This window comes from Aphanomyces invadans (assembly GCF_000520115.1).
Source record: "Aphanomyces invadans strain NJM9701 unplaced genomic scaffold supercont1.13, whole genome shotgun sequence".
Lineage (NCBI taxonomy): Eukaryota > Oomycota > Saprolegniomycetes > Saprolegniales > Verrucalvaceae > Aphanomyces > Aphanomyces invadans.
The window spans coordinates 51266-73880 of record NW_008580158.1 but is presented as its reverse complement, the minus strand read 5'-3'; the positions used below and the strand labels follow the sequence as shown (position 1 = coordinate 73880).

The window sequence follows — 22615 nt, the reverse complement described above, 5'->3', positions numbered from 1 at the left end:
TGACATGGAGGGAAGTGGCATCGCGTTCCGAGTAAGGCTACATCGTCTACTTGATCGTTTTGGACTCGTTGTGCAGGGCCAGCGACGCCTTGAGCTGCACGATGCCGCTAGACCGCACGCAAGTCGCCGGAGGCACGTCGTTCTGTCGGGTGGATGCGTTCTGGCCGACAATGCGCACTTGCAGCTTCCGGGCAGTTGGACCAAACCACTTGGAAAAGAACCGAATGAGCTTTGGCTTGGTGCAGTGCTGGGATTGCAGCCACGTGGCCAAGTCCTTGTTCAGGTCAAACGCCCAACGTTGTGTCGAAATCTCCGTCCAGAATCGATCGGTCGCGGCCATCATGGTCACGTCGGGTTCGAGTTTCAGCTGGACTTGCGAGTCAACGTGCGCTTGAAATTCGCTCGCCGGCATGTCGTCGAGCGTTTGGCGGAATCCGTCTAGAAACGCATCGATTTCGGCTGCAATCGACGCGGACGTCGTCGATGACGACACGACCGTAATGCCAAACCCCAAGATGCCATGGGTCACTCGCACCGTGCATGACACTTCATACCCCAGTTGCTTCTGGGTCCGAAGCACGTCAAACAACGGCTCTTCCATGATCGAATGCAGCAAGTCTGCTAGCGCCAGGCCTTCGATCGTGTGGTTTGTCATCTGGAAATAGAATTCGCACACTGTATTCACGTCTTGGTCGTGTTCGCTCGTGTCCCAAACGATCGTGTTGGACGACGGGGCAATGGCACGGACGAGGCGCGGGACCCACTCGTGTCCTTTCGCCACGGGTGGCGCCACGTTGGCGATTGTCGCGGACATTCCGTGGATGAGTTCGATAGCGTTAGCTTTCGACAGGTTTCCGTGCACCATCCCCACGACTCGGGCCCCTAAACGCCACAGATCGTGCGCGATGAAGGCACGCATGTCTTGTACAGTGAACGGAACTAACTCGTTGACGAGTTCTTGGTGCGAAAACGACGTGTCAATTAGAAGATGCAGCCTCAAAAACTTGGCCTTTGTTTGGCCTTTGTGCAGCGCGTTCTGGTATTGACGGACGAGCTCTTCTTTGATCACGTCAAATCGGGACTCGATCAAGTCGAGAGCCACAAGCTGGTTCACCATGACACGTACGAGCTGAGGGAGCTTATCGTTGAAGCCGCATGCAAATAACTCAAACCCGGCCTCTTTGACGTGCAGATCAAACGTCAATTGCGCCACTTGCGCGTGGTACGAGTAAGCGTTCAGCGAGTCTTTGACGAGGCGGAGGTAAAGCTCGCTGGCCATCATGGACTTGGCAGATTCAACAATGTTCGGGTTTGCCACATAGCACACAACGTGGGCCCGGGGGGTCCGAAACGGCGCACCGGAATGGTACCAGACGGCGTCGCCGTGAATGCGCCGAGGGGCGTTTCCAAGATCGTCGTTCGAGTCGAGCGGGACCAAAGACAGGTCGGTCGGGATGAACGGATTCGGGTCTTGGTACCGCAGCTTGGCGTTCACGCCGCAGTTGGACCACGCGGCGACTACATCCGACGTGATCGGCTCGTAAATGTACTTGACCCCAAACCACTCTTCTTCCTGACGCGCAATCGAGTCAGCGCACAACATACTCTCAGCGGGAAGCGGTACCTTGAACGCCACGGCCGCATCTGCAAATGAGCTCGACACAACATGCACGCGAACGTTTTCGACCGTCAGGTGCTGCAAGACTGCTGAGTGCACACTCGCTGCATCAAAAACCCCTTTGATCACGTTCGTTTGCAGGAGGTCTTGCGCAGGGATTTGGTACATGCCCTAGCGCGACAAGGATTCGAGTCAGGCATGGCAGTCCGGTTTGTCTTTCTTTGTATTCGCCCAGCACGAGAGGTGGTCGCACCTGCATCAACGCGGCCATTTCCTCGCATTGTTCCATTGCATCTTGATCTTCTTGAAATTGAAAATTCAATTCCGAAATGGCCCTGGCTTCGTCAAATATCCACGCTGGCAACGGACTCGCGTTCATCATGCTGAGGAACTGAAACACGATTGTCACTACGTCGGTATAGTGCGCCAGGCCATCGAGCGTAAGCTTGATTTCGATCGTGAAGACGCTTCCAAACGTTCCGTAGTCGTAGCCGTGATCTTCCGTGAGACCTGCCGACATGGAGAGACCCCACCCAAGACTCTTGAGCTACCGACACGGTCAGTCTGCGTGATTCATCGGTCGAAAAACACGGGTACCAAAAACAAAATCGATCCTTCGCTTTCGTGGCCCAAGATGGACGCAACGTAATCGTGCGGCTTCAGGTGGTTGTGGCCAGTCAAGGGCGGCAGAAACCACAAGAGTGAGACCGAGTGGATGGATTTGAGCGGAAGGATTTTGCATTGTGCAGGGCGGGCATCGGCACATTTGCCGAACGGCGGGGGCAGTGCTGCAAACGAGCGCGGCGCAATATACTTGTTCTTGATGGGGGTGTACGATCGACGGACCCACGACTCCATGTCGTCGAGTGGGTCGTGGCCGCACACGACGAGCTTCATCAGGTTGGCGGAGTACTGGGTGTTGTAAAAATCCAGCACTCTAGCGCGAACGTCGATTTGTTGAGACAGAGGGATATCACGGAGAGACTTGATGTTGCCCCAGTTGAAGTGATGGAACGGATGGGTTACGTCGGACGTGGCAGCGAGAACTTGCTGCACGGCAATGGTCAGCTTCCAAGCACGAGGCAATACCGACGTACCTGCAGACGAATTTGATCGCTTTGAGTCGCCTGGTTGAACTCGGACTCGATGGCGCACAACTCTCGGTCCATTGCGTCGGCTTTCATGAGTGGCGAAATGAAAAAGTGTGCAAACATGTCGAGGGCGCGCTCCAAGTGATCCGGGCCGACCTCAAACACGTAGCTCGTGCGCTCGCAGTCAGTCTCTCCGTTGCTGTAGCCGCCATGAGCACTCAAGAACGATTCGAATTCGTTCTCATCGGGGTATTTCTCGCTCCCTATGGATGTTGGTGTTCACAGCGCAACTCGCGAACAACATGTCGTACCCATGAACAGCATGTGCTCCAAGTAGTGAGCCAAGCCCCCGAGGTCTTGTGGCTCGAAGAAGCTTCCGACGCCTACTGTCAAGCATGCACCTGCACGACGGCTGGACGACGACTTTTCCTTGGTATGACCTCCCATCGACACGTCCGAACGCCGTCCACTGGTACTCGCATCCATGTCGTCATCTTCGTCGTCAGAGCCTTCGTCTTGTCCGTCGTTTTTTCCATCGTCGCTGTCATCGTCGTCATCTCCGCTCTGAGCATCCTCGTCACAGCCGCCATCGTCATCGTCTGTGTTAGGTTGAAACTGGATCAACAGAACTTGCAGGTCGTTCTCCAACGTGAGCAAGCGATAGTGCTTCTTGTCGTTGGGTGACTTGGTGGAGTCGATGCTATTAAGCATGGCATGCTCAGGATCGGCAAGCGACGATCACTGTGGGGAGAGGCATGCAACTTACTCGAAGGATGCCGTCATGATGCGCGTGCAAGGTGCTCCTATTTCAACGTGTCGAATTCCACCAACCAGCAATTTTTTGACACATTTTTAAGAGAAAATCCAACGACGTGGGGTCGGATCAATCCAAAATGACACTGTAAAGCATCAAAGTGATACAGAAAAATTCGCCGCTTCCACTACCTCGGTGGCGGGCAAAGTTTGGAAGTGCGTTTATCGCTGACATTTCAAACAGCCATGTACTACGAATAGCCCCTCAATTACTCATGGTATTCATGAAGTGCTGGGCGTCGGTGGGCTTTTGGTCACTCGTTTCTGGCTGCTGTTGTTGGTACTGCTCGTGGGCATACCCCTGCGGCACTTCTTGGGCATATCCTTGTGGAGTTCCAGTTGCATCGTACCATACCCCATGCTGCAGCGTCCAGCCAGCGGCGAAGTACTGGGCGTAGTAGGCGGCAATTTCAGGGGACACAGCAGCGGCGGCAGGCGCGACCCATTGCTGTGAAACTGGATCCCATTGGGCTTGTTGGCTGTAGTACCCGCCGTAACCCACGGCTACTGCGGCCGTGGCAGCAGTGGGGGGAGGGAATGCTGTTTCGGGCGTCGTCCCAATCGCAACTGGTGTAACAGTGGCGGCCCCATTCCAGCCCTGCGCGGTCGCTTGGGTCGTCGCCGGCGGGGTTTCTGTGGTGGTGGTCGCGGTAATTGTCGCCGTTGAAATAACGTTTGGTTTGGATTCGCCCAATTGCTCCATAAAGGACAAGTACTCCTTGTCGATGACGGCTTTGTCTTCGCCGCCCTTTTGGGTACAATCGCTCGTGGGATGGCTCGTGTCCCCGCAGATTGCGCAGCGCACGTCAACTGGTTTGAACGCCTTATCACGATTCGGACACTCCCATTGCCGATGGCCCTTCTCCCCACAAATATGGCAGTAGTCGTCGTCTCGCAGGGTCCCGTTGATTAGTGCCAGTTCGCGCAGTTGCTTTTGCTTGTGGGCATTGTTCGTGTCATCAATGGGCTCCAACAAACGGGCCACTTCCTTTGCTGCACGCTCAATGTCTTCTTCGCGGTCGCCTGTGATCAGGACATGGAGCTCTTCGTGGTCGTCCGACATCATTTTCTTGCCCTTGGAGCCTTCTTTGACGCTTCCCCGTCCTCGAATCGCGATGCGGCAATTGAATTCCTTTTCCATGCGCTTTTGAGTGTTCCCGCGCGGTCCAATGATAAGCCCAATGAAGTTATAAGTGGGGTACTCCTTGTGCGGAATTGGGAGCTTCCGCTGCAGCCGCGCGCGCAAGTACTCTGGCGGTGGCTTGAAAAGCGGGTTCACCTGGACCAACTGACCGATGATATCCATGCGCTGGCTTTCGTATGCCGCGCGCATGCGCGCCTCTCTCGTGTTCAGCTTCTTCCCCATCGAGTCGTAGACTGGGGGAGGTGACGGAGATCGATTCGGATCCTTGGATATAATCGCAGCGTCCTGCACCACTGTCGCCATTTTCAACGCAAGAGCATCTAGCTTTGCCCGCAACACGATCGATTGCTGTTCGGCAGCGGACATTACTGCTGGTCCATCGGCTGACGATCCGACTGGCGCCCATCGGCTCTTCTTCTTGGGGGCTGCTGGAGGTGCTTCTTCTGTTTCGTTCGACTCCACGGCAGCGCCCCAGCGACTCTTTCGCGCAGGTGCCGTCGCATTTATGGTCGTGGGGGTTTCATTTGATGGTTCATCGCCGTCCTGATCCCATTTGCTTTTCCGACGACGTTTTCCCTTGGCTGCTGCATCTTCCTCAATGGGTTGCTCAGGCTTGGCACCACTATCACCACCGTCTTCGGGGCTCGCCTTCTGACTGTCACTGGCCGTTTCGGTAGCTTTGAGAAACAAGCGTTGAACGTCGCGATGAGGACCCCACGTCTTCAAATCTTGCCAAAACAACGGGAACGGTCCATACGTCTCAGAATGTTCGGGGTGGTCGGCATACCACTTTTTCATGGGCTGGAAGGACGCACGCATGAGGGCTTCACGCTCCATCTCTTCTTCTTGTGCATATGGATCGTTTTCCATCGCGGCGAGCTCCACCGCGCGTCCTTGGCCAACAACAAAATTCGAGAATCTTGCGATCAAGACGAGTTTATTAATTTTCACAGACTGATTTATTCGAATTTGCGGTGTAGTAGTACTATTCGAACGCGACTACTAAAACGTTGTATTAGAAAGCGATTTCAAATTTGAAAGTTTTGCCATGGGACTTCGGAGTCGCAAACGCCGCTTCGCGGGCATTACCCACGACGACGCGTTCGACGTGGAGACATCCAGCTACACCTCGACGTCGCCCTTGAGCGGTAAACTGCATTCCGTCCAGGCTTTTGCATCTAACTGTAGTGTGGGGACGCACAGATCACCTGCGCCAGTCGCAGGACAACGTGGATGCGTTCAACCAATTCTGGAAGGTAGGGCCGATCAGTGAACGAGTGGCAGCGATTCATGTACAGTTCGTGTAGCAAATGATTGCCGCCTTGGCGTATATGTTGGCCGTGTACGAGCTGTATGTGCTGTTGACGACGGTGGCGTCGAACACCGCGGAGACCGCAGGTGTCCTTGCTGTGCTTGTCTTGATGAAGCTGGTGTCATGTGCTGCCATCTACTCTGTCAAGGAGCTCGTCTTGGCGACTGGTACAGGGCACTCATTGTGCTTTTCTCTGTGCGTTGTCCACACGGGGATGTGGTTGCTATTGCGTGTGTACGGCGTCGCCTCTACTTTCATCCGAAACTCCATTCCGTTGTGCGCCGTGTACTATGTGTGTGCGGCCATGACTGTGTGGTTCATTGGGAACAACGTCAAGTCGGAACTCGCGCGAGCAGAGCAACTCCAGCAACTCGTGGCAAAGTTTGCCACCGAATAAAGAATTCTCAAATAAAGGCGCGACGTGGTCCCATTCCGTCAGCGATAACTTCCTCGACCTCTGCCGCGTCCACGGCCACCGCCGCCCGAATAATTGTTGCTATACCGCGACGACCCGTACCCGGGCGAGACGTCATCGTTGGCGGTCTTTTCTTCATCTGCTTCGGTGACCTTGGATTCGGTGGGATTTCGCCCTTCCGGCTCAATTTGAAACCCGCGTTGGGTGAGGATTGTAGTCAACCGAGCTAAAGTGGCCGCCCCGCCGCTTTTCACGTCCTGGCGAGCCATCGATCAGCTCAAGAATCAACATAATGCTGAACGTACCCGACTCAGGATGGGCACGACTGCCGACTCAACGACACTTGCGAGCTTGAGAAACTGCGACTTGTATTGGCGATGCAACTCGAACCCGGCGACCTCAGGGAATTTGCTCAGTGCGATGGACGTATCTGAAAAAGCGCTACCTCGAAAGCAGAGAGCAAGACGGGGGCCGTCATCGCATGTGGCGCCGAGTTCACGACCCGCGCCATCCACCTCCACGCGTCTGCAATGGTCAGGTGTGTTGACTGGGGCTGGCGGTCATACGGGTGGGTCTACCATGTTGCGTGAGCATACGTTGAAACATGCGATCGATCGACGTACCTGCATGACAGCCATGACCAAGGCGACGGCCATCGCCATGCGTTGTGTGTATTTTTCAAACGCTTCAAACGTTCCTTTGGCCTCGTCGCGCTCCATGCCAATCGACACTCGATATTCGTCGTCCGTTTGGCCTTCCGTTCGCACGGGCACGAGAGGAATCGTGTACGGGCATATCTACGCCAAAGCAGTCCTTACTGGACTTGCGCATCGGTCGACGCGGTGAAAATGGTACCGTGTGCATGTGGGCCAAGAAGATATCGGTCAACTCGGGTGTGTGGACACAGCACATGGCCACGACGTTGGCGATGGGAAAGCACGAGCTGCCCAGCCAGCGCCAGTCAAGAAATGGCACTCATCGTATGTGGTATGTACCTGACTTCGGCCAACACGCGGACTTGGGCCGCCATCTTGGACGCGACAAAGTTGAGTGCGAAGTTAAAGTATATCTCCCCCGCCGCTTTTGCTTCCTAGGCAACGGATGGACTCATTGTTAGCTGGGGGCGAGTCAAAGAGGCTGCTAGTGTACCCCAAACGCCTGGCGAATTTTATCGACGACAAGACGGATGGACGAAAGCGAGTTCGCGATCTGGTTGCACGCTTCACCGAGCTACTTGGCATGACAAAACTGAAGGATATGATGAGGGACGGACCTTTTTCTTGAGAAGAACTCGAATGCGCTTGACGTTAGGGTCTTGGTTGTCTGCGAATGGGACGATAGAAGCCTCGAGAGTCGTGAGGTTTTCCATACGGCCCTTGGCAGTGACGATATACAATTCTGGAGATGCGGGGCGAGCAACTTCTTGCGGCTTCTCTGGGACGATCTTGGGTGCGAGAGAGGTCACTGTAGTCGGTGGGATTGACGGCGCTGGGCTGGACGCAAGCGGCGTTGCGGGTGGGGTCCGAGGTGGAGACGGCGGCTCTTCGGCGACAGCAGGTTTGACCTCTGGGGTCGTCACGACCGCCGCGGGCTTTGGAGGAGGAGCAGCGGCCTTGATTTGAATTTCAAGGCGCTTGACGTTTTGCGAGATCACAGAGAACTTGTCAGCTCGCTCTCGCTTCACCTGCATGGCACGGGGATGTCAATAATTGGGCAAGTCACCCGCGCCATGCCTACCTTTTCCAGCTCGACTTCAGCACACTTTTGCAGGGATGAATACTACGCAGCATCGTCCTTTATCGATTGTGCAACATTCGCAATTGCGACGTACACTTCGGGTGATGGCGCTAGCGTCGGACACGAGAGTTCTCGCAAGATCACCTTGATGCGCACCAACCTTCTCTGGCATATGCGGATTTCGTTTTGTGTTTTGGAGAGCACACTGTTCGCAGTTCAACACCACGAGTTGCAAGGATGTCATGAGGTTGTCGACATACGAAACTTCGTGTTTGTACACGTCGCATCTCTTCGAATCGGCGAAACGAGGCGAGAGAAGCGAGGCAGGTGTATCCCGAGGGTAGCTTGTGCCGCGGTGCCCATGGACTTTGCTGACGCAGACGTCGTCGCCATCGTCGCTCCACCCTGGTGCCGCCACTCGACCCATTCACTCCAACGGCGTTATGTGAAAAATTGGTGAAAAATTCGAGTTTATTTTAAAGGTGTCATATTGTCACGAGATTGGGTCGAAATTCGAGACGCATCAAGCGTTGGAAACGAGGGGCCAAGTATGCCCAAGCCTCATGGCGTATCTGCCGCGGGTAATGCCGCAGGTCTGGCGAAGAACGAAGTCGACGACAATCCCTTCTCCCAGTACTACGGCATGCTTTTGCATCAGCAGAACATGCTGCAAGACCACGTGCGGACTAGCACGTACGAGCGCGCAATGCTTCAAAACGCTTCGGATTTCAACGGCAAAGTCGTGCTGGACGTTGGTACAGGGTCGGGAATCCTCGCGTACTTTGCAATCAAAGCTGGCGCGAAGCGTGTGTACGCTGTGGAGCTGAGCGCGATGGCAGAATGCGCGCGTAAGCTCATGGACCACAACGGTATGGCGAACAAGATCGTCGTGATCAAGGGAAAGATGGAGGACGTGAAGTTGCCGGAAAAGGTGGACATCGTGATCTCTGAACCGATGGGGTTCTTCCTCGTACATGAGCGCATGCTTGAGACCTATGTACTCGGTCGGACGAAGTGGATGAAGCCCGGCGGTCTCATGTTCCCGTCGACGGGAACCATGTTTGTGTGCCCATTCACAGACGACAGTATTTACCAAGAACAAATGGCCAAGGTGTCGTTCTGGCGGCAGCAAAACTTCTACGGCCTCGACCTCAACTGCTTGGTGGATGAAGCAATGGAGAACCACTTTTCGCAGCCCATCGTGGGGTACTTTTCACCGTCGATTCTGATGGCGTCGGCACCGGTCGAGCGCGTGCTTGATTTTCGCTCGATCACGGAGGACGAATTCCACACCTTCGACATCCCGTTTCGCTTCGAGTGCAACAAAACAGGTTCGTCCATGGCTCTCTGTGGTTACATTCTCTCACGGACGGAGGGGACTTAGCCATCATGCATGGCCTCGCGTGCTGGTTCACGGTCGATTTCATCGGGACGAATGCCACCGTTGTGCTCTCGACGGGACCGTGGGACACAGGGACCCATTGGTACCAGTGCCGCCTTTTGCTCAAGCAGCCCATCGCGGTTAACAGCTCGCAAGCGATCTACGGGAATTTACACTTTACGGCCAACAACAAATTCAGCTACGACATCGAGATGGAAGGTACGCCAGCCTCATGTATCCAACCGAATACTCCTGACAGCTTGACGCTTCCCAGTAATTCTTGATGGCACGGCCATTTCGTCGGCCACCACGATCCGGCTGCAAGATCAAATGTACCATTACATGCACAGCTCCTAGAGTTGCGACCACCGTCGGTGGCCGTCGCGGGAGCCGCGTGCTTGTGAAGTTGAGAGCGGCGTGGCCATTCTAATACACAATGGATCCAGATCGTCTCCTTTATTCCAAATGTTTAAACTAAACCCCCTCGAGGCTGACTCCACGAGAGAACAGTTGAGAAGTCCAAAGTCGGCATTTCACCTATACACACGTTGTCGTAAGGGGGCGCGATCCTGCATAAGTCGCCGCAATAGCAAGACAAACGTACGTCGTCGTGACAGATCGCAACAGGACGGGCCTTTTACTCCAGAACTACATTTAATCGGTCTTCTTGCGGAACGAGCAACCTTCGGTCAAACGAGCCTTGCCGCCGGTGGGTTGGCAAAGCATGACGCTGCAGCTGCCGCACAACACAACGGTTTGGGCGTGGCTGAAGACGGTAGTGCTAAAGACGGAGAAATAAGCACGATATCGCTCGGCTCATCTCAAGGGCGTACATGTTGAAGCAACCGGGGCACTTCACGTCCATGAAGAACGAGTTGGGGGATTGTACCAAACGCTTAAGCTTGTGCTTGCTGCGCTCTTCGGTGGCAGAGGGGTGGAGAAGATCACGAGGCTAGATCCAGCGTTCGAATGAGGCTGGATCATCGTCGTCGAGAGCGTCTACATGATGGACTTACCATAGTTTTCAACTAGAGCGGCACACTGGAAGAAGACGAATGCTTAATGCTTTTAACACCGGCGCCCTCCAACACCATTCAATTTTTGCCATCCAAACCTTATCCGGACGATTCCCGATTTTCCGCGTTGGCTGGCTGAGAACTGTCCAAGTTGACATTTTGTGCAAAATAACTCGCAAAATTCGTCAAAACGACAGCGCGGTAGCCAAAATTTCATACATTTTTTCAATATTTCCCCCCATTTTTCACCGTTTTTCTGGCAAGTTTCACAATTTGGTAAAAACCCAAGTGGTGCTGTTCAGTCATCAAGTGTGGAGTTTGGAATATGCCTCGCGATCAAAATGGATTTCAAAATCGACGTGGTTGCTGGGACGGGTCTCCATGCATGCTCCCAGGCGAACAGCCCGACGAGTGAATCGCTCTCGACCGTCCACTCCAACTCGACGCAACCTTCACTGTCGCGTGCTTGTCCGAACAATCCGTTCTGTTGGACCTCGTGGTAATTTGAGCCCACAACATCATGCAAATCCGACCAGCTCCACGCACCGTCACGAGCAACCTACCTACTAGCAACAAGTACCAATCAAGCATGCGAAGGCAGTACGAGCTGCCGACAGGATAACGTGCACTACTTGCCAACGAGCAGCACTGAGCCCTCCAACCGTTGTTGGGATATAATTCGTTGGTAGAGGTCGGGCGATCCTGTTTCTCCTCGAAATTCGAGCAATATCCTGGCAATGTGGGAATTTCACCAGGACGGATAATCGTCTAGATAATACAACTTGTCGTCATTCGCTCTGCCTAGCAGGGTCATTCTCGACCGCCGGGGAGCCGTGTGCGCAAACAAGCGCAGCCGGACGAGAGTGCGCATCCAAGCCTCGCATGTCGTCGATGTCATTTCCTTTCGTCAAACGAAGGTAGTTCCTGCAACCGAGACACCGCTAATATGAGCGAAATTCATGGCTTCCCCCCGTGGTAAGGTACAGTGTAATAATGAATGGCTCACCACACAACAAGTCACCATTGCAAACGTTGCTGCATCTTGGTTCATCCAGGGAGAGACAGAGAATGCGGAGGAACATGTCCGCGACCTATGTGCGAGCGAGCAGCGGCAGAAGGGGGTGCAGGTCACCGAGGCGTGCTCCAGTTGAGCTCGGAAGTCGCGGTGCAGGTCACGGTGAGTCATGGGTGTGCATTGGCCGAAGTGGGGCTCCCACCGCTTCCGTTGGCCAGATGGTACGAATGGAGAAGCTGTCATTGGCAGAGGGCCTCTGTAGTAATGGGGCGGATCAGCTACCGCCCGCTGCGAGTGTACTGCCCCGCCACAACCAGTTCTTCCTCGTTACGAGATGGCATCGTCGCGGCCCAAGATCATCCTGTTCAGCGGCGACCTTCCGCCTGCCGAGTCGCCGGGCCAGCCCACGAGCACCAACTACACCGAGCTCAGCCATGACTTTACAAGGAAAACAGCGAAGAAGTTCGATACGCGCGACGAATCGCCCATGTACCACTTCCCCCACCACCAGCGGCACCACCACCAGGCGCCCCAGTCGCACCAACCTCATCAAATTCCTCCAAAGCAAGTCCCCGACAAATTTGTGTCGATTGGCCAGGCGGCGTACGCTGTCGGGAGTAAGCACATGAGCATTGCAGCATATAGCCGCGCCAACATGCGAATGTCGTGGGGAGTCATGGCAGGCATCGCAATCGGCGCAGTTCTCGTCAATTGGGGCAGCTACATGGAAGATGGAACGATTTCCCCGACGATGGCGCATTGGATTGGACTCCTCGGAGGGCTCTACTTGCGAGCGGTGTTTTGTATCGTGGTCCCGATGGTGTTTGCGTCCATGTCGCTCGGCATTGCCGAGATCCTACGTATCGGCAAAGGCCGTCGCATTGCGTGGCGTGTGCTGGGGTACTTTCTTCTGACGAAGTTGTTTGCTGCGTGCGTTGGGCTCGCGATGGCCCTTGCGTTTCAAAGCAAGTTCACGCCCCTGGAATTCAAGACCGACATCACGCCTGGGTTGGCATCGCTCCGTTGTGGTCCAGGCAACATGAACTTCATCACGGCGTCTGCTTCGGGCGTCGTGACGTGCGAGAGTAAGCCGAATGGGGCGAACATGTCGTCGTCCCTGTTTGTGATGAAAGACACCAACAACGTGTTTTCGAAGAACCCGAATCCCAACTCGATTCCGTCGACCAAAGTTGGCCAGGCGCTGCTTGTCCTGAGCAACGACATTATCCCGGACAACGTTGTCCGCGCCATGGTGTCGACCAACATCCTGAGCATCGCCATGTTTGCCGTCATCTTCGGAGCCGCCGTGTGCAAAAACTACCGCCAAAACTCGACTGGGACACACCACGTGATGGATCTGCTCCGCCAAGTGAACTTTGTGTGTGAACTCTTTGCCGAGTGGCTCCTCGTCATGTCTCCGATTCCGTTGTGCACGTTGGTGGCCGGTGCGTTTGCGGAAGGCCAAGCGACTGCGAAAGATAGCTTCCTCCTGCCGTGCGTGTACTTTATCGTCGCGTACGTGTCGGCGATCGCCATCTATTCAGGGCTGGTCTTGCCGCTGTTCTTGTTCGTCACGACCAAAATCAACCCGTACGCGTATCTGTCGTCGATTTTGCCAGCGCAATTGTTTGCGTTTAGCAGTTCGTCGTCGGCGGCGACAATTCCATTCACGCTGCGGTGTGTGGAAAACACGCAGCAAGTCAGCTCGTCCGTCGCTCGATTCACTGTCATCTTGGGCGCGCCGCTAAACAAGGACGGGTGTGCGCTGTACCTCCCCATGTCCATGGTGTTTATCGCCAAGATCGCCAACATTTCGATCGCACCGGCGAGCTACCCGTACATCCTCGCGCTGAGCATCGTGTCGTCGGTCGTGACACTACCGCTCCCGAATTCAGCCCCCATCACGTTGTACAGCATCTGGACCGCCGTCCAAGTCGAGTCGTTCCCTACCTCGATTTCGTTCCTGGTTTGGATTAACTGGCTCGTCGACCGAATAGCGACTGTCATTAACGTCACGGGGGACACCGTGGTGGCAAGAATTGTGGCGCATCAAGTCGACGAATCGGTCGTATCGGACCAGGACACTGCCGCCCCCGATTCATACTGAGCCACCTCCACCACATTGTGTTTGTGGAGAGAGATCAATTTACGTGTGCATGTTTATTCGTCTGGACACACCAATTCGTCAACGAGGCACTTTGTCGAACGCATTGCGTTGGCCGCGATGCCACTGGATTGCACGGATGCCTGCTAGGTCAATCGTTGGAGAGATGGGCTGGCGTGTCGTTGCGGTGGAATTTCCCGGTGCCGCCGAGCTCTTGGAGCTGCGGGCAATGGGATGTGCAGCGCGCGACTCGGTCGGAAAGCACGTGTAAATGAAAACCACATCAACGCATTTATTATGAAACTAGCCGACGGCCGCAACTACAAAACGAATCGCCGAATTTACGACGCGGCGTCATTTTCGCTGTCGCTATTTGCGTGGAGCTTGGACAGGACACGGCGCGCGTATTCGGTGAGCAACTTGCCTTGGTCCGACGACGCGGCGAATTCGGTGATCGTGGCTGGGCGCGAGTGGACTTCGAGCAGGTACAGCAGCGCGCGTTCGGCGGCGAATTTGACGCCAATGTTGGGGCTCTTGATGTGCGTAAACGTGGGAGCGACGAGCTGCTGCAAGAACGATCGAGAAGTGGCTGGGGATTGTTTGGCGACCTTTTTCACCACACGCAGGGCGGCGCGAAGGATGTCCTTGTTCGACTCGCTGAGGCTGGCAACTACCGACGGAACAAACGCACCAAATGTGGCGGGGAATCGGGTCAAGGCCGATGTCGTCGCGACGAGCGCTGCGATGCGAACCGCGGGCGTATCGTCTTCGATCAACACGATAAGGCGGTCTTGAATGGGACAGATCAAGCCGTCGACCCATTCGATGGTGGAAGTCGCTAGTACATGTTGGAGCACCAAGGCCGCGCTGTGCTTCGTCGTCCACGTCGAAAGCTTGTCAGAGTCGAGCACCAAGTCCGAGAACTGGGCGGCCCCAACTTCGGCCGAAATGGCGAAAATTTGACCGACCGTTTGGCACGCCACCGTGCGCAACGCGTCTTGGTCGCTGCCCAAGCTCTCACGAAGCGCGTCGTAGAGAGATTGAAGGGTCGAGACAGACAGTTTGCTGCCGCCCACCGACACAGTCGAAAATATGGCGTTCAAAATGGCTTCCTTGACACCGCCGGTCGTCGTGCTCAGTTTGTCGAGTAATTCCGACACGAGCGGATCCACGCGGGGAGAATACTGGACCAGTTGCGCCAGCGCAAAGCCGCCTCGTGTGCGGACTTCTCCGCTGGGGTCGACGAGAGCCTTGACAAACGTCGTTTGCAGTTGAGGCAAAAACGGCTTCAACGATGCACCCCCCTTGACGAGCAGAATCTCGAGCGTCGACAGGATCGCGGACTTGACATGCGGCGGGAATCGATCCCCGGCAATACGAATGAGGGGACCGGTCAGCTTGATCAGGACGGATTTCAGGCACACGTCGTTGGAGAGCAGCACAAGTTCACCAAGGCCAGCCGCGGCGCCCTGCCGAGCTTCGGGGGTGCCGTTCATGAGGGCATACTGATACGCAGGCATGAACGGGTCCAACCCTTTGGGGATGGTCAGCCCCGGCAGCAAGAACTCGCCCGAGCCCACGCCGCCCTTTCGATGGCGGGCATCGCTCACCATCGAGTTGAGGTTGTTGCGAATAAAGTCAATGTGCTTTGCGAGTTCTTCGGGGCGGATCGTTGTGTTGAGGCTGTTGAAACAGTGCGATGCGGCTTGGACGACCGCCGCGTCCGCGTCGTTGAAGCGGTGGAGGATGTACCGAATGAACGTCGGCACTTGCTCCGTGTAGTTGGCCGTCGTGGCTTCGCAGAATGCAGAGATCAACCAGCAAGCCAAATACCGCGTGCCAACAATGTCGCTTTCGCAGAACTTGCACATTTCGCTCGACAGCCATTGAACCCCTTGGTCCTCTACGCTCAGCACGACGGCCTGCAGCGTCGATTTGATCGCGCTGAGCATCACGTCGTTCCCGGCAAACGTGACATATTCGGTGAAGAGGACGCCCATGATGCGGTCGATGTGGTAATGAATAACGTGGCCACTTACAGTCGCGATGTGGGCAATCGCGCGGACGTGGGCTTGTGTCAGCGGCGTCGTGAGAAGTCGAGGAATCAAGTACGGCAACACTTCGCGAGATTTGACGCGCAAGACTTCTTGCAAGCCAGACAGCGCTCGCACTTGTGCGTCACCCTCACTATTTTGGACACGTTTCAGCATACGCGGGACGACTTCGTCAATGGAGCGGTAGCCCATGCACTTGTGAAACACGTTGAACGCTTGGCCGGCGGCGCTGCGCACTTCGGGAGTGAAGTCGCACAACGCTTCTTCAAGCGCATCGACGACGGTGTCGACAAAATCTTCCAGCTGCTTTTTGGACGAACTCCCAATGACTTCGGACAGACCAAGGCAGACACCTTGTCGCATCCCGTCCGAGTTGGTGGGCGCGAGGCCGGATCGAAGGATCGGGACGACTTCCGGCAGGACACGTTCGCCCAATTTTCGCACGATTTCACCAAGAGTGCGACCAGCGACAGCTTGTTTTTCATGGTTGTCCCCTGCCAGCGCGTCGACAATCGTGTTCATGAGCGTTTCCAAGATCGAGCGAAGCGTCTTGGGTGTGTTGGAGACCACACTCTTCCACACACCCAGCGACGCTTGGCGCACGATGGCTGTGGCGTCGGATCGGACCATGTATAGCAAGGACAGCACCATGTCACGACGGGTCTTGCCGAGCACGCGAAGAATGGCTCGCTCGCCGGCGGCACTGCTGATGCTTTCATCGTCTTCATCGTCGCTGTCCGCAGTGTGGGCATACGCGACTTTGTTCCCACTGGTGCCGCTGATGCGGTACAAGAGGTCGCCCAAGAGCGAGATCGAGCTCTGGCGAATGCGCCAGTTGTCGTCGAAGATTCCAGCTTCCAGCGAAGGCAATATGTCCTTGGTGTGGGTGAGCGCATGCGCCGTCACAACAATCGATCCGGCGTGCATGGCTACGTCACGGACGCTGTCAACTTCGTCGGACAACCCGGCGACGACCATGGGAAGCACTCGCGTAAGATATCTGGAAAAGACTTGGCCCAGCGCAGGGGGTAAAAACGCAATCACCCACAGCACACCTTCGCGCACGGCGGACTTTGGATGGCGGGCGATGGGGAATACTTCGTCTTTGACAAATGCGTCCAACTGTTCCAGACCAAGAGCGACAAGGACTTCGCACAGCCCTTGCGCCGATCCAGACCGTTCCACAGAGGAGCTCTCCGCTTTCATCGCACTCAGCAACGACGGGACGAGTGTGGGGAAATGGCTTTGGCCGAGGCCCTTGACGAGCATCCCCAACGCTTTCGACGCCACCGTTCGGACTTCGGGAATCGGGTCCAGCAGCTGCGAGAGGAGGCAAGGCGCAATCGTATCGAGGTACGGCACCAAGTCTTTGGCATCGTTCACCATCGAGCACATGTTGCCGACAATCAAGGCAGCCTTCTTCTTTGTGTCGGACAGACGATCGGTGAGACCACGTTGCAAAATGGGCATGATGAGCGCCATGGACGGGGCGTCGATCGAATGGACAAACACCATCGACTGCAGGGCCTGCAGTGCATCGTTCGTTTTCTTGTTCGGGTCTTGAATGCCAGCCAAAAGCACCGACGAAATCGAAGACACTTCAGGGTTTCGAATGACGTGGGCAATGTCGTGCATGGCCGTGTGGCCCGCCTCCTTGACTCGAGGGTGCGAATCGGACAAGGACTCGGTCAATTTGGGAATGATCTGCGGCAAGCACGACCCTAGTTGCTTGGGGGCGCAGAAGGCCATGGCGCCGAGCAACTGGATGGCCGCTTGTTTGGTGCGCCACTGCGAGTCGTCGACAGCTCGCAAAATCGACGGCAGCACGAGCTTCACCCCGTGGGCCGACAGATTCTTCATGATGCCCTTTGACGTCAGACTCGCGGCTTCTCGGACACTCGCGTTTGTGTCGGCAAACGACTTGAGCAGGATCGGGAGAATCACAATCACGTACGGCTCAAATAAAAACCCGAGACGTTCGCACAAACACTCGATCACGGTCAGCGCACCTTGGCGCGAGTTGGCGTTGGAGTTCTTCATTGCGTCTTCCAGGCGGGGAATAATAGAGTGCTGCTTCAACGCAGCAATCCCAAGACCCTTGACAACGGCAGACACACCGAATGCAGCGCCCATGCGGTCGCCGTACGTTTCACCTTGGGTGGCGTCGGCCAACAGGTTGTCTAGAATGTCTGTGCTCTGGTCCTTCACCGCTGGAATCAACGGCGACAAGCACAGTGCAATCGCGCGTTGGACAGGTTCCGAGGGAATTTTGAGACTGTCGAGCAAGCGCTGGACGATGGTCGCGACCTTCGGATCCGTTTTGTCCATGTGCCTCGCCAACGATCCCAAAAACACCACGATCCCTTCCTTTTGGTGGTCGAACGACGCGATATCTTGCGGTGACGTTCCTGGCGATGCGTACGGCTTTTCCAAGATTGCCACGAGACCGGAAATGTTGGCCGCGCCGTACGTCGCAATCACTTGGATTCCTGCTTTGCGCATGTGGTGTCGTACATCCGAGTGGGGGTCGCCCAGACCGCGCTCGACGATGAACGACACAACGTCCATAACGCCTGAAGGGGACAAAATGTTCTCGAGCGCGCAGTGCTCAAACAAGATCCCAACGCCAAGTCGGGACAGCACCGTCGATTGCGCTTCCACCACGACGTCGTTGTTGCGACGAAGGATCGGGATACCGAACGAATCGAATTGACTCGTTTCCGACTGAACCGGCACGCTGTTGACGAACTGGGTCTTGACCTGGTCCAATACAGAACGGATCAAGTCACGATGTTGCTTCAGACCATTCGCCAATGCGGCGCCTGCACTCTCTCGAATGCACGCGGTCGGGTGACTCAGGAGATTTCGCAACGGCTCAGTGATGTCATCAGTCAGCTCCAGCGACAACGCGGCCCAAATCTGTTTCGCCACTTCACGATTGTCTTCGTCCTTGTCGAAGCAAGCCATGAAGATGGCGCTGGTAAACGCGGGTTCGGGAGCGTCCGAGATATCCGCGTCTGCCTGCAGAATTGCGTGGAGCGTCGCACGTCGCGAGTGAGTCTTGGGCGAGAGAAGTCCTGTATCGCCCAGCAATGGTCCGTATTCGTCGACGGAAAGAGGGGCGCCAGCGGTGAGTTGGGCGAGAACTTGGGCCGCGGCAATCCACCCATCGTTTTCCACTCGCGAGAGCCATGAAAGGTTGAGCTCAATCATAGATCGGCGCAGCAATCGCTGCGCCGCCACGTCGCCGACTTCCATCTCGTCTTCTTCTTTGATCATCTTCGCATGCACAGAGAAGAGCGGCAGGACGAATTGCTTGAACAACGTCGTCTTTTCCAAAAAGACGGACAGGATCGGAAACACAAGGTGCAGCGTTGACGGTGGCAACAGCGTGTATTCGCCGTCCAGGTCAAAGTCCGTTTCTGAATCCATTTCGTAGCCAAACACGGCGTTCACCAGCGCCTTGATCAAGCGCTCAAACAAGTCCTTGGACGCCGTCAGAGTTTTCAAGTCGTCCGGCCGTCCATGCACCAAATACGCGAGTTCCAAAGCCTTGGCAAGTTGGTTGGAAAACACTCGTACGTGCGTCGGCACCACGCAACGGCAGATGCTGCGAAGACTCGACTGGGCGAGTTCGGACAACAACGGGTTGCGGAGGAGGGCGAGGCACGGCTGGATCAAGTACGGGAGAGCAGGTTGAATCTCATCGGGAGACGTGGCCGACAAAAACGACAAGAGCGAGTCAATGCGATCGACTACCGTATAGATCGCCCCAACACGCTGACGCACTTGTTTCTGGTGGTTGAGCAACTCCACTTCTTCTTTCGTCAGCTTCTTCTTGCTCTCTGCTTTCCCACCCAAGCCCCGCTTTCGTTCAATTTCGGCGCGAACTTGCTGCTCCCATCGCTCGTCGGCTGTGCCGTGTTCGCGGACGCTCGCGGAAGCGTCGTCAGCTTTCTTAGCCACGTACAGCTCGTCGTCGGGGGTGTGGTAGATGGCCACGTCTTCGTTTGTGATGGCCGTGATGTCTTCCAAGCAGAGGCGGCGAGCCACTTGGTCTTTGAGAAGCCCATGGAGGATCAAGTTTTCACCGAGGCCGTTCCCGGCAAAGTTGAGCAGCGTCACAACAGCGCGGTGGGCACTAATCCGGGTGTTGGGGACGGTGGAATACAAGTTGGATGAAATCGCGGCAATCGTGGCATCCCTGAGGCCCGGGACAAATTCAAAAAGGTCGTCGACGGCGTCGGACACGGTCATCTCTTCGCCCACGTCTTCCACAAATCTTAACTTGATAAAATTCCACTCGCGGCTGAACTTGGCTTCGTGCGCGCCGAAGACGAGCAACGGGTGATGGGCCAAGATCAAAAGGCGAGGAAAGACGTCGACTATGACGTCGCGTTCGTACACCGTCTCAGGCACGATGGTACGCAAGTTCTTTCGAAGCACTCCTGCCATGGACGTGCCGACCGACTTGTCCGGAACGTTGTCTTCCGGGGATACGATCTTGAGGTCGTTCAGTTCCAACAGCCCTTGTGTGAACGCGTCGAGGAAATGCACGCATGACCACGTTTCGGTCGCGACGAACTTTGACATTTTGTCTTGGAAGGTCGCACGCACGGCTGTGCTCGAGTGATTGATACCGGTGATGAGGAGGTTGAAAAGACGGTGGGTCGACGGCGGCGCGTTCTACATGTGCAAATGAGACGAAACGTCGGTGACTCGACGAGAGCTTACTTTAGAGAGAATGGACGTGATGGTCTGAGGAAGCACCTGCAACACGGCCACCTCTGGCGAGTTGACTCCACCAGATGCAGGCACGCTGCTCGCTTGGAGCAAGAGCAGCGCAGACGTGGGGAAAAAGCTGTCTTGAACGACCGCACAACGCACGTCGATGACCGCTTCGACAGCTGAGCGGTGGTTTTCATTCAACGATGCCAGCACGGTCAATGCGATTACACCATCCAAGTGCAGAACGTTGGGTTTTTTGTTTGCATTTTCCACCAGACGGACCAATTCGCGGAGGATCGAAGCGTCGCTTGCGAGGGCAGCACTGAGTTGTTCGCGGAGAGTCAGCAACGCGCTCGCATGGGCGACAACGGCGCTCTCGACCTTGTTCTGCAGTCCCGCCGTGAAAAAGGCCGAGATGTTGGCCGGCAGCGTCGCGGGGTTCAAAATCGCGAGCCATTTGCTGACGGTTTGGAGGCCGATGTACCGCGTCGATTCGTTGGCCTCTTTTGCAGACGCTTGGACTAGACTGGGAAGCAAAAGCGACGCCAATTCTTTGCTGTCGGCAATGTCCCACGACGATGCGTGCAGTGAAGCATTGTACAAAGTGGTAAATACAGCTTCGCGTTGGTAAAATTGAGCCAGGATGCCATGCTTGCCTTCCAGCACGCCAAGCACTTCTGTCAAGACCGCTTTGACATGGCCAATGTCGGCACATCGAGCCAGCACCGCGTCCACGAGGCCAATGCAGCTCATTCGAACGTCGTCCTTTTGCGATCGCAGTTTCGCGGTGAAGATCGGTACGAAAATAGGCTCGAGATACCTACGACATCGGTGTCGCGTTACGTTGATGAACACCAGATGCGACGTACTGGCCGAGGTCCACGGTGAGGTGCTGCGTCATCACACGGACGGCTTGAAGCAGCGAGTCGGGCGAGCGCTTGAGCAGGCGACCCAGCACTGGTTCCACCACACTCGCAAACTCCTCAGCTGACACGGTGGCGACGAAGGCCGCATAAGACAGCAACTGGGCGTCGGTAGGTCGGAGCTTGGCCTCCAGTGTCCAGAACGTGAAGCTCGTAAGCAATCGAAGTCGCTGGGCAACAGACAGCGTCGTGGCAAAGGTCTAGAAGGGTGATCATGCTTAGCCAGGAAGTCCCAAATCGATAAACGGTCCCACGTACGTCGATGAACAACTTGGCCAAGTGGAATCGCGTCTGGAACGAAGAGCTTTCGGCGGCCGTCGGTGTTGCGGTGACTGCGTCGAAGTATAAGTCAAACAGCATCGGGACGCTCTTGATCAGCTGCAGAATCGACTTTTGTCCGCCTCGCTTGAGTCGAGCGTTGTCTGTGTCGGAGGTCGACTCGAGGATTGCGAATTGTGCGAGGATCAACTTTTTCAAGTGCGAGCGTGATGCTTGAGCGTCGTGGTGAATCAAGCGGGACAGAAAACGAATCGCAAGGACGCGAGCCGACGCGAACGAATGCTGGAAAGTCTGGACTTGGGCAAGAATGCGCTCGGCCATGACTGCAAAAAAGGCCGAGTCCGCTTGGAGGAAAGTGTCCAGGAGTTTCAAGATGAGGTTGGCGCTTGCACTCTTCTCGCAATGAAAGGACGAGCTCAACAATAAGTTGGCCGTGCGCTTCAACTGAGGCGTGGCCTTGAAACTCTCTTCGACCGACACCTACACCACCGTGGCACGGGTCACGACTGTTTCAAGGACGATGCGCATGTACCATATGAGCTGGGATTGTCGGCACGGATGGTCGTCGGGATATATCGTGCAGCAGCCTCTCGAGGATGTTGCTATCGCCCTCCATGTTCGACGTGGGGTGCCTGTCGTCGCTGGAACCTGGGGAAGCCTTGACAAGCGGCCAAAATCAATGGCCACACGATCAAACAATTTCCCACCACAGTACCCATCCCGGTTAGTACTACTAAATGGCTTCCTTTTCGATTTTGGGCATATTCGTTAATTCAGGAAGTATATCGCTTTTTGTCGACATTGGTCGTATTCATACATTCATAACAATATATGTCCAATTGGCGCATTACTGTAACATCTTATGCACTTAGTGCAAGAGCTTGGGAATTATATGGAAATTGCACACTTATCCAAAAATTACAATTGCGATATCTAGTATTACTAAAAATGATACATGTGTTTCAACTTGCTGTCTCGGACACAC

General features: G+C 55.4%; 8 protein-coding genes across 11 annotated transcripts; 3 read left to right on the top strand and 5 right to left on the bottom strand.

The window, feature by feature from the left end:
- Nucleotides 1–46: 46 nt before the first annotated feature.
- On the bottom strand, nt 47–3420 carry H310_07006 (hypothetical protein; the record flags this gene model as incomplete). The annotated part of the gene is made up of 6 exons (XM_008872274.1): nt 47–1573; nt 1625–1789; nt 1872–2165; nt 2216–2668; nt 2716–2972; nt 3021–3420. The coding sequence occupies 6 exons, from the start codon at nt 3418–3420 to the stop codon at nt 47–49; spliced, it is 3096 nt and encodes a 1031-aa protein (XP_008870496.1).
- Nucleotides 3421–3533: 113 nt separating this feature from the next.
- On the bottom strand, nt 3534–5591 carry H310_07005 (hypothetical protein). The gene has a single exon (XM_008872273.1). The coding sequence runs from the start codon at nt 5534–5536 to the stop codon at nt 3728–3730; it is 1809 nt and encodes a 602-aa protein (XP_008870495.1). The 5' UTR covers nt 5537–5591; the 3' UTR covers nt 3534–3727.
- A 115-nt stretch (nt 5592–5706) lies between these two features.
- On the top strand, nt 5707–7337 carry H310_07004 (hypothetical protein). Its single transcript, XM_008872272.1, has 3 exons — nt 5707–5814; nt 5870–5922; nt 5974–7337. Exons 1-3 carry the CDS (start codon nt 5715–5717, stop codon nt 6373–6375), a joined length of 555 nt encoding a protein of 184 aa, XP_008870494.1. The 5' UTR covers nt 5707–5714; the 3' UTR covers nt 6376–7337.
- On the bottom strand, nt 6341–8571 carry H310_07003. 2 transcript variants are annotated; one of them, XM_008872270.1, is made up of 10 exons: nt 8225–8571; nt 8131–8172; nt 7667–8077; nt 7543–7623; nt 7389–7483; nt 7249–7336; nt 7017–7190; nt 6839–6967; nt 6699–6791; nt 6341–6650 (listed from the first exon to the last, which is right to left on the bottom strand). In XM_008872270.1, the coding sequence occupies exons 1-10, from the start codon at nt 8555–8557 to the stop codon at nt 6414–6416; spliced, it is 1683 nt and encodes a 560-aa protein (XP_008870492.1). In that variant the 5' UTR covers nt 8558–8571; the 3' UTR covers nt 6341–6413. The 2 variants fall into 2 exon arrangements, with proteins under 2 accessions (XP_008870492.1, XP_008870493.1); XM_008872271.1 differs by having other exon boundaries at nt 6839–7190.
- Nucleotides 8572–8637: 66 nt separating this feature from the next.
- H310_07002 (hypothetical protein) lies at nt 8638–10035 on the top strand. Its single transcript, XM_008872269.1, has 3 exons — nt 8638–9461; nt 9515–9730; nt 9786–10035. Exons 1-3 carry the CDS (start codon nt 8681–8683, stop codon nt 9866–9868), a joined length of 1080 nt encoding a protein of 359 aa, XP_008870491.1. The 5' UTR covers nt 8638–8680; the 3' UTR covers nt 9869–10035.
- On the bottom strand, nt 9953–10602 carry H310_07001 (40S ribosomal protein S27-like protein). Its single transcript, XM_008872268.1, has 4 exons — nt 10528–10602; nt 10345–10463; nt 10116–10292; nt 9953–10048 (listed from the first exon to the last, which is right to left on the bottom strand). The coding sequence occupies exons 1-3, from the start codon at nt 10528–10530 to the stop codon at nt 10166–10168; spliced, it is 249 nt and encodes an 82-aa protein (XP_008870490.1). The 5' UTR covers nt 10531–10602; the 3' UTR covers nt 9953–10048; nt 10116–10165.
- Nucleotides 10603–11785: 1183 nt separating this feature from the next.
- On the top strand, nt 11786–13790 carry H310_07000 (hypothetical protein). Its single transcript, XM_008872267.1, has one exon. It carries the CDS (start codon nt 11877–11879, stop codon nt 13647–13649), a length of 1773 nt encoding a protein of 590 aa, XP_008870489.1. The 5' UTR covers nt 11786–11876; the 3' UTR covers nt 13650–13790.
- A 128-nt stretch (nt 13791–13918) lies between these two features.
- Nucleotides 13919–22308, bottom strand: H310_06999 (hypothetical protein). Of its 3 annotated transcripts, XM_008872264.1 has the most exons (5): nt 22163–22308; nt 21610–22110; nt 21298–21551; nt 20435–21248; nt 13919–20386 (listed from the first exon to the last, which is right to left on the bottom strand). In XM_008872264.1, exons 1-5 carry the CDS (start codon nt 22244–22246, stop codon nt 13988–13990), a joined length of 8052 nt encoding a protein of 2683 aa, XP_008870486.1. In that variant the 5' UTR covers nt 22247–22308; the 3' UTR covers nt 13919–13987. The 3 variants fall into 3 exon arrangements, with proteins under 3 accessions (XP_008870486.1, XP_008870487.1, XP_008870488.1); XM_008872265.1 differs by having other exon boundaries at nt 21610–22308; XM_008872266.1 differs by having other exon boundaries at nt 21298–22110.
- Nucleotides 22309–22615: the final 307 nt, after the last annotated feature.

Coding starts and splice junctions, on each gene's coding strand:
- H310_07005 (XM_008872273.1), bottom strand. CDS start 5,536: ATGGAAAACGATCCATATGCACAAGAAGAAGAGATGGAGCGTGAAGCC.
- H310_07004 (XM_008872272.1), top strand. CDS start 5,715: ATGGGACTTCGGAGTCGCAAACGCCGCTTCGCGGGCATTACCCACGAC. Junction 5,815..5,869: donor CTCGACGTCGCCCTTGAGCG/GTAAACTGCATT, acceptor GGGGACGCACAG/ATCACCTGCGCCAGTCGCAG. Junction 5,923..5,973: donor CGTTCAACCAATTCTGGAAG/GTAGGGCCGATC, acceptor CAGTTCGTGTAG/CAAATGATTGCCGCCTTGGC.
- H310_07003 (XM_008872270.1), bottom strand. CDS start 8,557: ATGGGTCGAGTGGCGGCACCAGGGTGGAGCGACGATGGCGACGACGTC. Junction 6,968..7,016: donor TGGTCATGGCTGTCATGCAG/GTACGTCGATCG, acceptor GCAACATGGTAG/ACCCACCCGTATGACCGCCA. Junction 6,651..6,698: donor TCGTGCCCATCCTGAGTCGG/GTACGTTCAGCA, acceptor ATGGCTCGCCAG/GACGTGAAAAGCGGCGGGGC.
- H310_07002 (XM_008872269.1), top strand. CDS start 8,681: ATGCCCAAGCCTCATGGCGTATCTGCCGCGGGTAATGCCGCAGGTCTG. Junction 9,462..9,514: donor CTTCGAGTGCAACAAAACAG/GTTCGTCCATGG, acceptor GAGGGGACTTAG/CCATCATGCATGGCCTCGCG. Junction 9,731..9,785: donor CTACGACATCGAGATGGAAG/GTACGCCAGCCT, acceptor GACGCTTCCCAG/TAATTCTTGATGGCACGGCC.
- H310_07001 (XM_008872268.1), bottom strand. Junction 10,293..10,344: donor TGCCCCGGTTGCTTCAACAT/GTACGCCCTTGA, acceptor CTCCGTCTTTAG/CACTACCGTCTTCAGCCACG.
- H310_07000 (XM_008872267.1), top strand. CDS start 11,877: ATGGCATCGTCGCGGCCCAAGATCATCCTGTTCAGCGGCGACCTTCCG.
- H310_06999 (XM_008872264.1), bottom strand. CDS start 22,246: ATGGAGGGCGATAGCAACATCCTCGAGAGGCTGCTGCACGATATATCC. Junction 21,552..21,609: donor TGGCCAAGTTGTTCATCGAC/GTACGTGGGACC, acceptor TCACCCTTCTAG/ACCTTTGCCACGACGCTGTC. Junction 20,387..20,434: donor TCACGTCCATTCTCTCTAAA/GTAAGCTCTCGT, acceptor TTGCACATGTAG/AACGCGCCGCCGTCGACCCA.